This window comes from Panthera tigris, chromosome B1, assembly GCF_018350195.1.
Source record: "Panthera tigris isolate Pti1 chromosome B1, P.tigris_Pti1_mat1.1, whole genome shotgun sequence".
Lineage (NCBI taxonomy): Eukaryota > Metazoa > Chordata > Mammalia > Carnivora > Felidae > Panthera > Panthera tigris.
The window spans coordinates 78,860,688-78,875,487 of NC_056663.1; the positions used below are offsets into that span (position 1 = coordinate 78,860,688).

At 41.6% G+C, this 14,800-nt stretch overlaps 1 protein-coding gene across 4 annotated transcripts in view; it reads right to left on the minus strand.

The window, feature by feature from the left end:
• ARHGAP10 (Rho GTPase activating protein 10) overlaps window positions 1-14,800 on the minus strand; it is a 322,459-nt gene that overhangs the window by 19,232 nt on the left and 288,427 nt on the right. For all 4 annotated transcript variants that reach the window (XM_042983812.1, XM_042983811.1, XM_007091814.3 and 1 more), the window contains one exon: window positions 9,724-9,883. In XM_042983812.1, coding sequence (XP_042839746.1) covers window positions 9,724-9,883 — 160 coding nt within the window. The remainder of the gene's footprint in view (window positions 1-9,723; window positions 9,884-14,800) is intronic.

Sequence of the window (14,800 nt, forward strand, 5' to 3'; positions counted from 1 at the left end):
TGCTCTGTCTCTGTCTCAAAAATAAATAAACGTTAAAAAAAAATTTTTTTTTAAAAAGAAGTTGCTGAATGCAATATGGTATCCTGGAACAGACCCTGGAAGAAAAGGGCATGAGTGGAAAAACTAGTGAAATCCAAAGAAAGTCTACAGTTAACAGAATTGTACCAATGTGAATTTCTTATTCTTAATAAAACTACCGTGGCTCTGCGTAAGATGTTAACAGTAAGGGAAGCTGAGTGAAGCGTCTACAGGAACTCTTTGTAGCTTTTCTGTAAATCTAAAATTATTTCAAAATAAAATTTTTATTTTATTTTAAAGGTTTATTTATTTTTGAGAGACAGCACAAGCAGGAGAGGTGTAGACAGAGAGGGGGAGACAGAGGATCTGAAGCGGGCTCCACATTGTCAACACAAAGCACAATGTAGGGCTCAGACTGATGAACTGTGAGATCATGACCTGAGCCGAAGTAGGATGCTTAACCGACTGAGCCACCCAGGTGCCCCTGAAATTTTTATTTTTAACAATAGGTTGTAAAAAATAAAAAAGAACCCCAAATAAACTCTTGATTCAGTCAAACACTAAAGACCTTTTGAAATTAGGATCACACTTTGAAGACATCCAAAAACCATAAGGAAACCTTTTGCTTGCTTTAGTGACAAGAAAAAATTAGTAAGGGTTACATTTAAAAATCACCTTCACTGCCCATCTTAAGGCAGTTAACCTCACTTGATACAACTGGGGTGTTTTTTTTTTCTTTTCTTTTTTTTTTTTTTTAAGAGAGAGACAGAGGCAGGGCTTACCTGGAGGGGGCATGCTCACCTGATGTGGGACTCGAACTCATTAACCATGAGATCATGACCTAAGCCAAAGTCAGATGCTTAACAACTGAGCCACCCAGGTGCCAGAAACTGGGTTTTAAGAAAAGTTGTTTTGTTTTTTTTTCCCCAAAATGATTTGTTTTATTTATAGATTAGATAAAAGTCAACAAACTTTTTCTGTGAAGAGCCAGAGAGTAAACACTTTAGTGTTTGCAGGCCATACAGTTGGGTCTCTCAACTCTGCCATCACTGCTGTGCAAAAGCAGTGACAGACAAAACGTAAGTGCCGGGGTGGCTGTGTTCCAATAAAACTTTATGTATGAAAACTGGTAGAAGTGGGCCACAGTGTGCTAACCCCTGCATTAGATGAGCCACATGAGAATCCACTTTGGAGTGGAGAGCTAGGGGAGATGAAAACAATGATGGCAAACTCCCCAGGCTTGAGAAGCCCCTGCTCCCTGCCCCCTCCATCTCCACTGGCTGTGTGGCATGGGGCTCCCAGGTGTGCACCAGAAGCCGCTCTGCAAAGGCCCAGGGCTTGCCCACAGCAGCAGCAATCCTCACGAACTGCTCATGATCGCCTCCCATGCACGGGGGAGACAACAACACATCAAGCCAGCACATAAAAGCAATTAGCTTGATCAGCCTTGAGTAGAAAGTTTTTTGCAGGAGGGGTGTGGGCAGGGAGAGGAGAAAGAGCACCACAGGAAATCACTGGAGCATAGATAAGACAAAGCCTTTTGAAGTTAGACACGGCCACACTGAACACTCAGTCCTCCCCACTGTGGGATACTAAGGCTTCTGGAGAGTTCCCTCCTTAAGGAGAAAGAACACCACCACCTGGTCATCATACAGCTTACAAAGGTCACTCCAAGGGCGATCATTTTCTTGGGATTTACTATAAAAGAACTGTCTTAGAATTACATCTCTAACTATTCTTTTGCTCGAATAGTGTTCCTTGAATCCCATTTTTCTTTCTTCCGGATGATCACTGGAATCAGGTAAGAAGGTTGAACTTTAGCTTGCTAGCTGAACAGAAAAGGAACTGAAGCTTCATTTCAGAAAATCATGGGGCATTAGAGGTCTCGGCACTGAGGTCCTGCAGGATAACTGACAAAAATGTTTCTGCCAGGTCAATTCTTACGTGGAAAACAGCTGCCACCCAATGTGAAGCCTGAACATATAAAACGGGAGCTACCAAGTGCAGCTCCAAAGGGGTACAACATTACTCTGCTAAGAAAAATCCTTCAGTTACTTACAAGCTGTTTTTATGAGTAATGTGTTGTAATGGGAGAGCTACCCATAGTGCTCAAAATAATCTACAGAATGACTGGGTCCCAGCAGGTGCCCATGCCTTGGTCTTGCAATACGCAAAGGCCCTTTACAGAGCGCCTGGGTGCCTCAGTCGGTTGGGTGTCTGACTTCAGCTCAGATCATGAGTTTGAGCCCCGTGTTAGGGCTCCTCCCCCGCTCATGCTCTGTCTCTCTCTCTCTCTCCTTCAAAAATAAAAACACTACAAAAAAAAATTTAATTATGCTCAGAAGTTGGCTCCTTTCTGGACTCTCTTTTGGGGGATTGGGGACTTAGAGGGAGTAGAAGCTTTTTTTTCATCAGTGGCTGGTGGTTAGAGGCTGTAGAGAAGGCTTGATTGGATACTTATTCTCTTGCATTTCCCAAGAGGACAAAGGAGCATTAATTACTGAGGACCACCAGACTTTGTTTTAGCTGCTTTATAAAATGGTATTTCATCTTAATCCTTACATTAACCCAGTCAGGTAGATATATCTTCATTTTTAAAGATAGTGAAACCAAAGCACACAGAGGTAGGAAAATTTCCCCAAGCCACAAGACTAATAAGGGACAGAGGTAGAGTTTGTCCCTGAGCTGTCTGCCCCAGTGATCATGGTGCCCTTAGACTTACTCTACTGTAAGGATTGAAATGACCTCATTGCATATGCGAGCATTGTTTGAAGTGTGGGTTTCCCCTGGATCTGAAACCCAGTGAGGTAACAGTGGCTGTGCCCTTGTTTTGAAGAGGGAGCACTGATCCCACATTAGGTCAGGTGGCTTTGGTTTAGGATTATCTGTGGGGAATAAACACTTGAATCGGATTGCTGCATGTTCATCATGCCACACCTTTGGCCAAGATTTGGGGAGGAGGGCATCCCTCCCAACAACAGAACTGAGAGGCTTGGAAATCTGAAAGTCTGCAACGGAGCAGCATTCATAATTTTTTAATGAGTAATGTGATATCCAGTTGTCTCTTTAACTTCAGTAAAGGTCTTGAAGCTAATCACAGGACCCACATACTTGACCGCCAGCCATAAATGTCTGCTCACATTCATTTTGGGGGTACAATTTTTGTCCCAGATATTTCCTTGAATCTTCTCTCCAAGTCTGTACAGAAATGATGCCATACCAACTGCCTAACGTGCTCACATCCTTCCATACGTATCCGTGTGTCTTCCTAGGATATTTTTGGTATTTGTATTGTGTACTCGGATTTGCATGTGGCCTAATTCATGTCTTCCTTTGTGCTGTCTCTATAGGTACTGAAATCCAAAGGTTTCATTTTCAGTTGATAATGTTGATTGCTCACATTAACTTTAAAGCCCCCTAATGAAAAGTTGACTTTCCAAAATGAAGACACACGTCTGAATTTTGTTATAGCTTTTGTCCTGCTTAACACTCAGAGAAAACAATGAATTCCTCTCATTATTATTTGTTTCATCAGTTTTTGTTGTTATACTTTATCATTTTCTGTGCATGGATTGGTTGTCTGTGCCTTAATATCAAAGTGTAGTCAGGGACGTCCTGAGTTCTCTGTAAATTGGAAGAGAGTTTAGGCTGGTAAAGCATTGATTTTAGAGTTAGGATGGGCTTTCATATCCTCATTCTGCTCTTAGAACCTTGGAGACTTTATATAAATTATTTAAACAAACCAAGGCCTAGCAGGATTATCTGTTGAAAGGGAATAACAGCATCTGCCCCTCTGGGTTGCTGCGAGGTTTCAAGGTATCACATATACTAAAACCCAGTTGCCGTTCCCCTTGGAGCTCCAGGTGGCCGCCTGTTTGGATTTTCCTTCCCTCTGAGAACCTAATTTGATATTCTTAGTTTAAGTTGACCTGACTTCCTGGTTCATCAGTTACATAAGCTCCTTACTAAATAGCTCAGAGAAATAGCCTCTGTAGTCCTGGGGAAGCCTTAGGGGTTGGCCTGAAGTTGTCTTATTACTCCTGGTTACTGTGTTTATTCCAAAGGGACTCAGCTTGGACCTCCTCTTCCTCTCAGTGTAGGAACCTCTTTTGTAGAAGCCTCTGAGAAAAGGGCCTTTATTTTTTTTTAATTGTTTTAAATGTTTATTTTTGAGAGAGAGAGAGAGAGAGAGAGAGAGAGAACACAAGGAGGGGAGGGGCAGAGAGAGAGGGAGACACAGAATCCAAAGCAGGCTCCAGTCTCCAAGCTGTCAGCACAGAGCCCGACTTGGGGCTCAAACTCACAAACCGTGAGATCATGACCTGAGCCGAAGCCGGACGCTCAACCGACTGAGCCACCCAGGTGCCCCTGAGCATAATTTAAAAGGCTGCTGTGGGCTCAAGGCAAGGCCACATGCTCCCCCTGCTCATTTGGCTCCATTCTGCCTTCACTTGAGCCATCTTATCTTAGACTTCAATCTTTCTGAATCCACCCGGGGACTTTGCTAGTCACTTTGGTAAGGAGAGGGGAGAGGGGGGAGTGGGAGGGGGCCTGGCTTCCAGTTCACTCCTCACACTACATGGCACCAAAAAGGACACCCTTCCATATGAAGGCACTAGCTATCCTAGAGATCTCAATGTAACCCACCATGTTCTATAACCAGGGCCAGCCTACAGGTAAGCAGAGGAAAGCAATGCACTTATTAGGATACAATCTCCCCATTAACCACTAACAATGCTGGAAATTCCTATGATGGGCGATTTGTCCTCCGCCAGATCTCTTTTTAAATTTACAGAGCTTTCTTCCCTTTGCTACAAAAGTACTCTGTGTTCATTTTAGTCAAGTCAGGGAAAAAAAAAAACAGATGTGGGGGGAAAAAAAAGTTTTAAAAGATAAATTCCTTATTTTCTTTTTAAACAATGATCATTTCAAGAGAGGGAAAAACATGAGATACCAATTTCTAGGGTGAACTGACTGCCCCTGGCCCAAGAAGGGTTGGGAGCTGTAAAATCAAGAAGTGATGGGGTTGAAGTAGCCCTCCCCAAAGGGGTGGAAAAGACAGTAAATGGGAAGAAAATGAGAGGAAGAGGAGGTGGAGACAAAGCTTACCTATGACCGCGATTACTTAGAGTTTCTAGGTGTATGCCAAATTTCACAGACATCTGTTAAAAGTTGTTCTAAGGTGATTAGTTTTCCAAACTTCAGACAAATCACTCTTGGTTTGTCATGGTACACCAAGGCACAAATCAAACTTCAAAGGTACTGTGAGATCTCCCACCAAATGTTTTCATCAACTTCCAAAAAGCAATCATGGAACCACCAGTCAAGTAATTTAAAATGCAAGTAGTTGTCTATGGGACCTCTATTTGCACAAGTCAAACGAAGCAAGTGATTTCATTGATAAGAATACAAATGGTTACCAGTGAGTGCAACACTAAGCCTACAGACAACATGCAGCCCAAGGCTGTAAATGAGAGTGGGAATCTACTGTCAGATGATTTCAAGCAACCAGCATCAAGTCTGGGTAGGCATGAATCTGTTGCACAAGAGGAGCTCTGGGCAGCAACTGGGAAAGATGGGTTAGGACTTTCTTAATATTCAGCATAAACTAAGCCAAGCCTCTAATCAGATGGGACAGAAGGATCTACTGCCTGCCTGGCCTGCCAGAGCACACAGTGAACCATACCTTGGGATACCAACATTCCCAGCTACAAAAAACTATTCCATGATGCCGCCATCTTGAAGGTGGGAAAGTGCGGGCACAAAAGGAGTTTGTTCCTTTTCATTTGAAATCTTGGGGGAAGCAGATAGCAATGGCTGCTATTTCTTACAAGAGAATTTCTTTTGGGGCTGGGAACCCAAAAGGATTACTTGTCAAGAACCTGTTCCATCATTTACAATGGAAGAAAATCTGTTTAGAGAAAACTACTTTACTGGAAAAAAAAAAAAATGACTTCGGAACATCTGAAATACCTTGACCTACGATGTAATGTCCCCCAAGGAGACTGAGCTAGCAATTCTTCACTGGCAATGAAGTCACCCATCACCTTACTGAGTGTACAGGTAAGTAATAGCTCCAGATTGATTGACTGCAATGAATAATACCCACAAGTCATAAACATCAGCAGAAACCCAAGAAATCCAATTCTGCTGTATTGTTTTCTACCTGTCAGAGGCTACTGCTGTATTTACACACTGCCCCGATCAGAATCTCTGCTGCTGTAGCTTTCCCTCTGCAAATGTGCTTTCCGGCGGCTAGGGTCATGGCATTTCTTTCCAGCCGAGCTACCGAGGTCCTATGTGATCCATATACAGTTGTCGATTTTTCAGGACATGAGATTAGGCAAGTGTATGTTTTATAATATAGAATCACTACCCTGGATTAAAACCAGGCAGTCCAGGCATTGCCTCCTTTTTTAAAGCCCTCGGTAGAGGTTTAATGACCCCACAGCAATTTTAGTTTCATTAAAAGGAGTCTTAATCAGTATTTACTCAGAGCCTATTCTATTCAATACTGTATAGTTTGTGTGCAGAGATCATGGATTGGAAAAAAACAAAAACAAAAACACCACACAATGAGAAACAAATTTACAAATGGTAAGGAAACAGAAAAATGCTCTACAGAGAAAATGGTGAGATTAATTCTGTGAAATTCCTGGAGGAAGAGCTGTTAATCTCTACAAGGAAGAAGGAAGATGGAGCAGAAATGAAACACAGTTACTTAACAGACATTCAGTGATATACAGAAAGAAAGGAGATTTCCAAAAGGAGACCATTTTTATAAATGCATAATGTTCTATTTCTTACTTTAATAACTACGTCAAGATCACTAAAAAGTTCGAAGAGTATAAAACTCAATTTCTATCATCAATAATTTTATAATCTATCTTGGAATGAGGGAAAGATAGTACTGTGGACTGAATGTGTCTTTCCAAAATTCATATGTTAAAATCCTACCTCCTCACATGTGATGCTATTAGGAAGTGGGGTCTTTGGAAAGTAAGTAGAATTCAGTGATGTACTGAGAGCAGAATCCTCATGAATGGAATTAGTGTCCTTATAAGAAGAGTCACAAAGCCAGCAAGCACTCCACAAACTGGAAGCAGGCTCTCACCAGAACCCGGCCATGCAGACACCTTGATCTTGGAAATCTAACTTTTAGAACTGTGGGAAATAAATTTCTGTCATTAAGCAGAAATAAATAAATAAGCTCTCGCAGTATTTTTGTTATTATAGCCTGCGCCAACTAAAATACATAAATGGGCAGGCAGGCAGAGACACTGTTGTGAGTATATAGATACGCATACACATACACATATACCACTTAAATATCAACTAACACTAAAAGGTAAATATTACCTAATACTAGAAGGCAGTATTTTCCCAATGTCCATTATTGGGTATAGACAGAGAAAGATATTTAGAATCTTCCTGTAGACTACAGAGCTAGAGAAAGCTTCTTTAGAGTGGAAACTAAATTAGACCCTAAAGATAAGTCAGATTGCCTTGAGCAAAGAAGGGGGGGCAGATATTTCAGGCAAAGAGAATCAAAGTATGGGGGAGCCACAGAGGGGGACCTGAAGACAGGAACACACCATCCCAGACGACGTAAAAGAAAATAAAGTGAAGAAGAGGTATCACTTATCCTGACTGCACTCCTCAGGGAAGCTGTTTACAACCACACATGCCTGGAACCAGAGGGAGGGCGGGACATTTGTCTGTATCACCTGGCATTCGGCTAGAAATGCATGCTCAGAGATTGGCCCTCAAACCTCAGGGTCACTCCGGGAAGGGGCCGGCAGTGGGGGCTTCACAAGCCCTCCAGGTGATCCTGATGTGTGCTCAAGCTTGAGATGCATTCCTCACTTCATGATCAATCTGGACTGAAATATGCTTAGAAGAAAACCCCTCAAAAGACACACAAGGAACACTCTATATAATTCAGAGAAATATACATACATTTTATCCACTACACAGAAAGAACCAAATTCTTGAAGTAGGAGGAAGTCCAAATTATAACACAAATCTTTCCAGACTTGTTTCAGCTACTTATTTTCTCCCCTGCTTTTTTGGCCTCTCAGTGTTGGAGTGCTTTCCATGACATTTTAAAATTTGTATGAATAGGAAGCTGGGGAATTCACTCCTCGTTTGATTTATGACCAAAAATATCAAGCTCTTCATGTTTCAGGCATGAACGTGCTATGAATTGAGCATTGGCTATATCATGGCTTATAATGTCACTTTCCCACAGAACCACTCCAGAAGAAGTAGGACTAACTAAACTGTTCTCCACTATGATACACACTTACTGAAAGAAATAACTAGGAATCTGGTTTTTGCTTAAACACATGCACATGCACCCACACGCACCCATGCAAATTCTACCCCCAGAGTGCCCGGGATTAGATTCTAGGTTCCTATGTAACCACTTTCACTGGTGCTTGGAGCCCTAAAGTGAAAAGAGTATTTTTATTCTGGAAAAAAAAAATAGTAAAAATGACAAGCATGTTCGAGTACTTTGCAATTTAAGTCCACAATACACAGTCTTCGGCATTTAAACATGTATGTGTTACAATCTTGGGGGGGGGGGGTGATAAATCTCATCTGGAGAATGCTTCCATATTTTGAGTTCCACTTGGACTTTCAGTTACATTTTCAAAGTCTTTAGGTCACCCCAAAATTTTAGCATACCAAATGTCTCCCAGCCTTTTAATACTTAATAAGTTCATAATGATTTCATGTGAATCCAGCAGTAACTATAAAAAGCCGAGTAATGTGAGGAACACTTTCCGATTCCATTTAAAGTCCCAAGAATGCCTAGCTAGGGTCAGATGACATCATTATCTCTGACTTATTTTAGGCAACTTTGATTTAAAAAAAAAAAAAAAATGTTTTTTAACTTTGAAGACAAGACGCCCAAATACTCTCAAGGCTGAATTATAAAATGTATTTTTGGATGTAATGTGATTGACTAATCAAGTAATGGCATGTAATTATTAGTGGGATTCTTTTTTTGTTTTTGTTCTCTGAGCATTTGTTTGTAATTTGACACTCTTTTGATGTCCCATCCCACCACCAATCCGCATTTATTCCACAGATTGGTCAACGCAGAAAGACAAACCATGTAGTCAAACCAGGACCATGGTATTGTTTGTTTGGTATATTTGTCTTAATATACCTGAGCTGATCTGCACACGCCTGGCACTAAACCAAACTGAGATGACAAAATCAGATATTTCATTCACCAGTTGTCAAGTATGCAGCATGTTATGGAGAAAACAGAGAACACTGGCATAAAGCTCTTGAAAATTCAAACAACTAAAATATCATTCTACTGACAGTTTCAAGAGTCTACTGATCACAATGCACACACTATCCTAGGTCTAAAAGTTTACGCTGCTGGTGAGAGGACATCCCGAGTATCTGAGCAGGACAATAACAAATTTCCTCTGTGCAAGCCAAAACTGCCACAAATTAAACTCAAAACAGATTTGAAACAGCTCCTATCCACTTTTCCACATGGGGAACTCAGAGACGCTGTCAAGAAAGGCCTTTTTCATGTGTCCTGCTTCCTCAGGTGGTCCCACTGATTAGAGAACAGAGGTCCTCAGACCCAACACTTCAGTACCGATGCAGCACATAAACTTCAAAGTGAAGGTCCCAGTCCTCCTTCCCTCAGCACCAAAGAGAAACACAGCTACTTACACAGGGGATGCCCAGTCCCCAAAGCTGCCCCCATCTGTGAGAAGGTGGTTTTTGTCTGGTCCAGGAGGCCCATGGACAGCTGCAGTCGTGGGAGATGGGGAGGAAAGTGAATCTAGATTACTGGTAGGAGTGTCCTCCTTAGGAAGGTTAGGACTGTCACCTAGGGAAGAAAAAGAAAATAACATGAACTTCCAAACAAATACACAGAGATTGACAAAAAAACAAACCACTCCATTAATAATTATATGGCATCATTTGATTATACAATCAAATTAAATCCAAAATTATATTTATAATTTACCCTGAGATTATTCAGGGGTCCTGTCTTTAAATTTTTTGTTTTTGCTTTTAACCAAAAATGCTTAAACTAAATCATAGATAATACATAGAGAGGGGTGTTTCCCCCACAAGAAAATACAATAAAATCAGTTCCGATGAAACATGAAAGCCTCAGTCGTGGCCACAATGACTTCCTAATGTTTAAGGAGCACAGTTGTAAATCAATGATAACCTCAGGAACAATTCAGAGCAGTACACCAGCCCCAAAGTGGCCAACCTCTCACTTTCCAGTCACCTGAAGCCTCTTTAAGACACTGCTAGTCACCACTTAGTGAGTAATAAATTAAACAACTCTAAAGGGACCTTGTCTTCTGAGCTGGTGTCTTAGATTACAACTTAATAGTTCAATTTATTAAAATCCCAGACATAGAGAAACTTCCATCTCCCTGTGAAGATTAGGGAGGATGTTATATAAGAATCAGGCCTCTGCAGTGACTGCAGGGATGACTTTAAACCAAAACTAAAAAGCATTTTTTAAATGGATTGCATGATTTATTCATTCACAGAGGACCATTTTATGAAATACATTTAGTATCGTTTGCACACATTATAGGCTGGGGTGGAAAAATGGAGAAGATGAAAAAGAGCTCACATGAGCAGCTGTTTTCCTCAACTGGTCTTACTTTCACGGCACTCCCAGCTACCATAACGTACCTGAATAGCACCTATCAGAGCCTGGACCCGTCGGCCACATTCACAGTCCCCATTAAATATTAACTGCTCCAGGCTGCCTTGCAGAGGCAGAAATATTCTACTAGGAGGCACTGATTTTGCCTTGATTTTATAGATGATGGGTCACAATAGTTGATCAACAACTATCAAGCAGATGATACACAACCTGGAGGGCCAAAACCCAGCCACGGTCCTAGAAGGAAAGCCTGCGTGAACGCCAGGAACAGCAAGGATCTTGCTCTCAGAAAACCATCTTAGATTTCAATCCTACTCATAATGAAGTACAAGAGAAATTCTGGCCTCTGATTAAGCTAGATCCCAAGATGCTAACCTTGAAAATTGATTGTAAGAGATAATTCTTATTTAACTCTGACCCAGCTTACAACTCAGGCGAAGAGAGAGAATCTTAGAAATGGAGATCTAGAAAAGTTGAATTCAGGAAAGTAGGAGTTACAGATGGCAGTGATGGCTGGAAAAAGGAATTCTTTATGGGGGCAGTTAGGAGGGAATGCCAGGATAATCATGGGCAGAAGATTCTGGTAGAGGAGAGTTTTCTGAGCTTTTTCTTTCCTAAGTGTGTCGTCGAGAAAGGTGCGTTGAAGCAAGAGATGAATGCAAGCTCTGGCGGCAGGTCTCCTCCCTGGTCTAAGTGTCCCTGTGAAGCCGTGCTCAGTGCCCATTCACAAACACGGAGCGTAGAAGGCTGGAGGATTCCTCTTTCAGTGAAGTCACTTTTTCCACAGCCCTTCACCACAAAAGTGTCTAGCTAATTGGAGTAACTCAGCCCCACATACGTGGGCCAGTTTTCAGGCAAATAAACCATAACCCGCTGATAGACCACCAGGATTTCCTTCTGATTTATTTTCATTCTGGGACACAGTCCACTTTGAAACTAAAGCTACTTCTCTTTCTATGTCTGCATAGTTCAGATCCATCCAGTTCTGTTCTGCAAATATGCCCAAGAATAAGGGGCTGGAGCTCCAGCTTCCCTGGGAACTCCTGAACATGTACCTGTACGACAGCTGCCAATTCAAGGCTTGGCTAGAAGTAGCAAAATAGGATCAGTTCTGAAGCAGAACAGGATAACCTCAGCAGTGAGTCAGGCGCAAGCAGCTTCCTGGCTTCAGGAGGCTGGATCCTGGCCCTCTGCTCTCTGGGCCTCATGCCCTGTCTCTAGGGCACCGCATGACATAGCAAAAGCAGCAAATGAGAGTCTGGGGCCAGTTATTCCCTGATTCATTCCTACAAGGAGAAACATTTCAATGAGAAGCAACTTTGGGGAAATGGAAAGCAAGGGTCTAGTGTTACTTTCAAAAGATGCCTGAAATGTTTTTACAACCAGATACACTAACTCATCTACATTGCTTCAAATTCTTTTCCCAAGCAGACTGACACAGCACCAACGGTCATTCAACATATTAAATCACATTCTATTAAGAGAATTTCTTTCTCCCTTCCTGCCAAACAGTAGCAATCTGAACCCTCAAGTGAAAAGAATATTGGTAGAAGGGAATATGTTTACACAAACTGATCAAATGAAGAGATACCTCACCCTACTTTCTGTGCACACAGAATTCCTTTCTCCTCCACTGTTCCGGAATGAGCTTATCTACTAGAGAATCACTGCATTTGAGGAAAAAGGCATATAAGCATTAAATACTTACAACCATTTTTGAAGCCTTAGTTCCCCCAAATCAAACTATGACTTTTTAACTAGTATGAATATAATAAAACTTATTCCAAAAACAAAACAAAAAAACTCTCCGTTCAATGATTTCTGGAATAAAGGTTTTGAATCCTATGAAACTAATTTGTACTTGAGAATTAAGGTTGGATACTCTCATTGTTTCTCACCTTCCATTTCTTTGGAGTGTCACACACCTGTTCCCTTAGGTGTTACCCTTTAACAGGCACCTACAGGCAGACAAATCACCTGTGAGTAACAAGACTGTTCCGGTAAGTGAGCAGAAATGGTGCTGAAGGGCTTGTGTTATGAACAGGCTCTGAGATAAGAAACTCACCAGAAATAGAACTACCACCACCTAGAAGAGAAAATGACTTCTTCACAGCATCCAGCTTAATTGCCACCTTCTCCACAAAGCACTTGCCAACTGCCTTTTCTGCCTCTTCTCTCCTCTCTCACAACTATCAGCAGCAACCAAGTTGGCATTCACTAATGCCACGACCTGGTTTTAATTCCCCATTTCCATTATGCATATTTTGAGGGTGGAGACTAGGCCTCAGTCTTGGTAATCCTTAGAGAACATAATGCAGGGCCAGGCAAACCAGAAATCTTCAGGAAATACTGTGGACTCACTGCCATGTGGAATATTATGAATACGGAAAGCCAGTGCCTCTAGGAATTGAAGAGGAGAAAACCAAATCTGCAAACCTCAAAGTATTGTTAAAAAATCAGAACAAAGCTTCCAATTATCATCTTCTCCCCTTTCAAGCCACAGATATCTTTCACCCTCTTTATTCAATCAACAAGCATTTACTAGGCTTCTACTTACATACAAGGCATACCACAGATGCTTACTTATAAAGGTGAAGAATCAGGGATGCCTGATTTGCAGCAACGTGGATGGAACTGGAGGGTATTATGCTGAGTGAAATATGTCAGTCAGAGAAGGACAGATATCATATGTTTTCATTCATATGTGGATCTTGAGAAACTTAACAGAAGACCATGGGGGAAGGGAAGGGGAAAAAACAGTTATAAGCAGAGAGGGAGGGAGGCAAACCATAAGAGAGTCTCAAATACAGAGAACAAACTGAGGGTGGATGGGGGGGTGAGGGAGAAGGGAAAATGAGTGATAGGCATTGAGGATGAGCACTGGGTGTTGTAGGTAAGCAATGAACCACAGGAATCTACCCCAAAATCCAGGAGCACACTTTACACATTGTATGTTAGCCAATTTGACAATAAATTATATTTTAAAAATAATAATAAAATAAAATAAATACAATACAATACAATACAATAAAAAAATAAAATAAAATAAAATAAAATAAAATAAAATAAAATAAAATAAAATAAAATAAAATAAAATAAAATAAAATGTGAAGAATTAGTCCTTAAACCAAAGGTGCTCACAGTACAGTGCAGAAGACAGTCAGGTAAAGACAAACACAACAGGAGGTGGTGTCGGTCGTATTATGATTGTATCAAGGAGCTTTGAGACCCAGAAAAAGAAGTTTCCAAATCTGCCAGTGGTAGAGGGAGAAAGGCAACAGGAAGAGGAAGAAATTATTGCCAAACTTGCATGGAAAGAACCCGACAGAGAAAATATCAAGGTTGAGAGCATAGAAACAAGAGAGAATGTGGCAGTTTCCAGAGCCACAGGTAGCTGGATTTGGCTGGAGAATAAGATCAAAGGCAGAAAATGAGAGTACAAAGTGGGGTGTTATATATAACCTTAGGGTATCTGACTTTGTTCCATAATCATTGGGAAGTTACTGCAGGAATGAAGCAGGGAAGTGACATGATCCAGAGAATGGACTCAAGAGATATTCAGTACTGGGGCACTTGGGTGGCTCAGTCGGTTAAGCCTCCAACCCTTGATTTCAGCTTATGTCATGATCTCATGGTTCATACGATTGAGCCCCATGTCAGCTCTGCACTGACAGCATGGAGCCTGCTTGGGATTCTCTCTCTTCCTCTCTCTCTACCCCTCCCCCACTCACACACAAGTGCACATGCACATGTTCTCTGTCTCTCCCTCTCTCAATATAAATATTAAAGAGAGATATTCAGTAGTACACTCACTAGAACTCTGTGAATAAAGGTGAAGGGTGAGAGAGGAGCCTAAGATGACTCTCAAGTTCTTTTTTTTTTTTTTTACTTTTTTTTTTTTAATTTTTTATTTATTTATTTATTTTTGGGACAGAGAGAGACAGAGCATGAACGGGGGAGGGGCAGAGAGAGAGGGAGACACAGAATCAGAAACAGGCTCCAGGCTCTGAGCCATCAGCCCAGAGCCTGACGCGGGGCTCGAACTCACGGACCGCGAGATCGTGACCTGGCTGAAGTCGGACGCTTAACCGACTGCGCCACCCAGGCGCC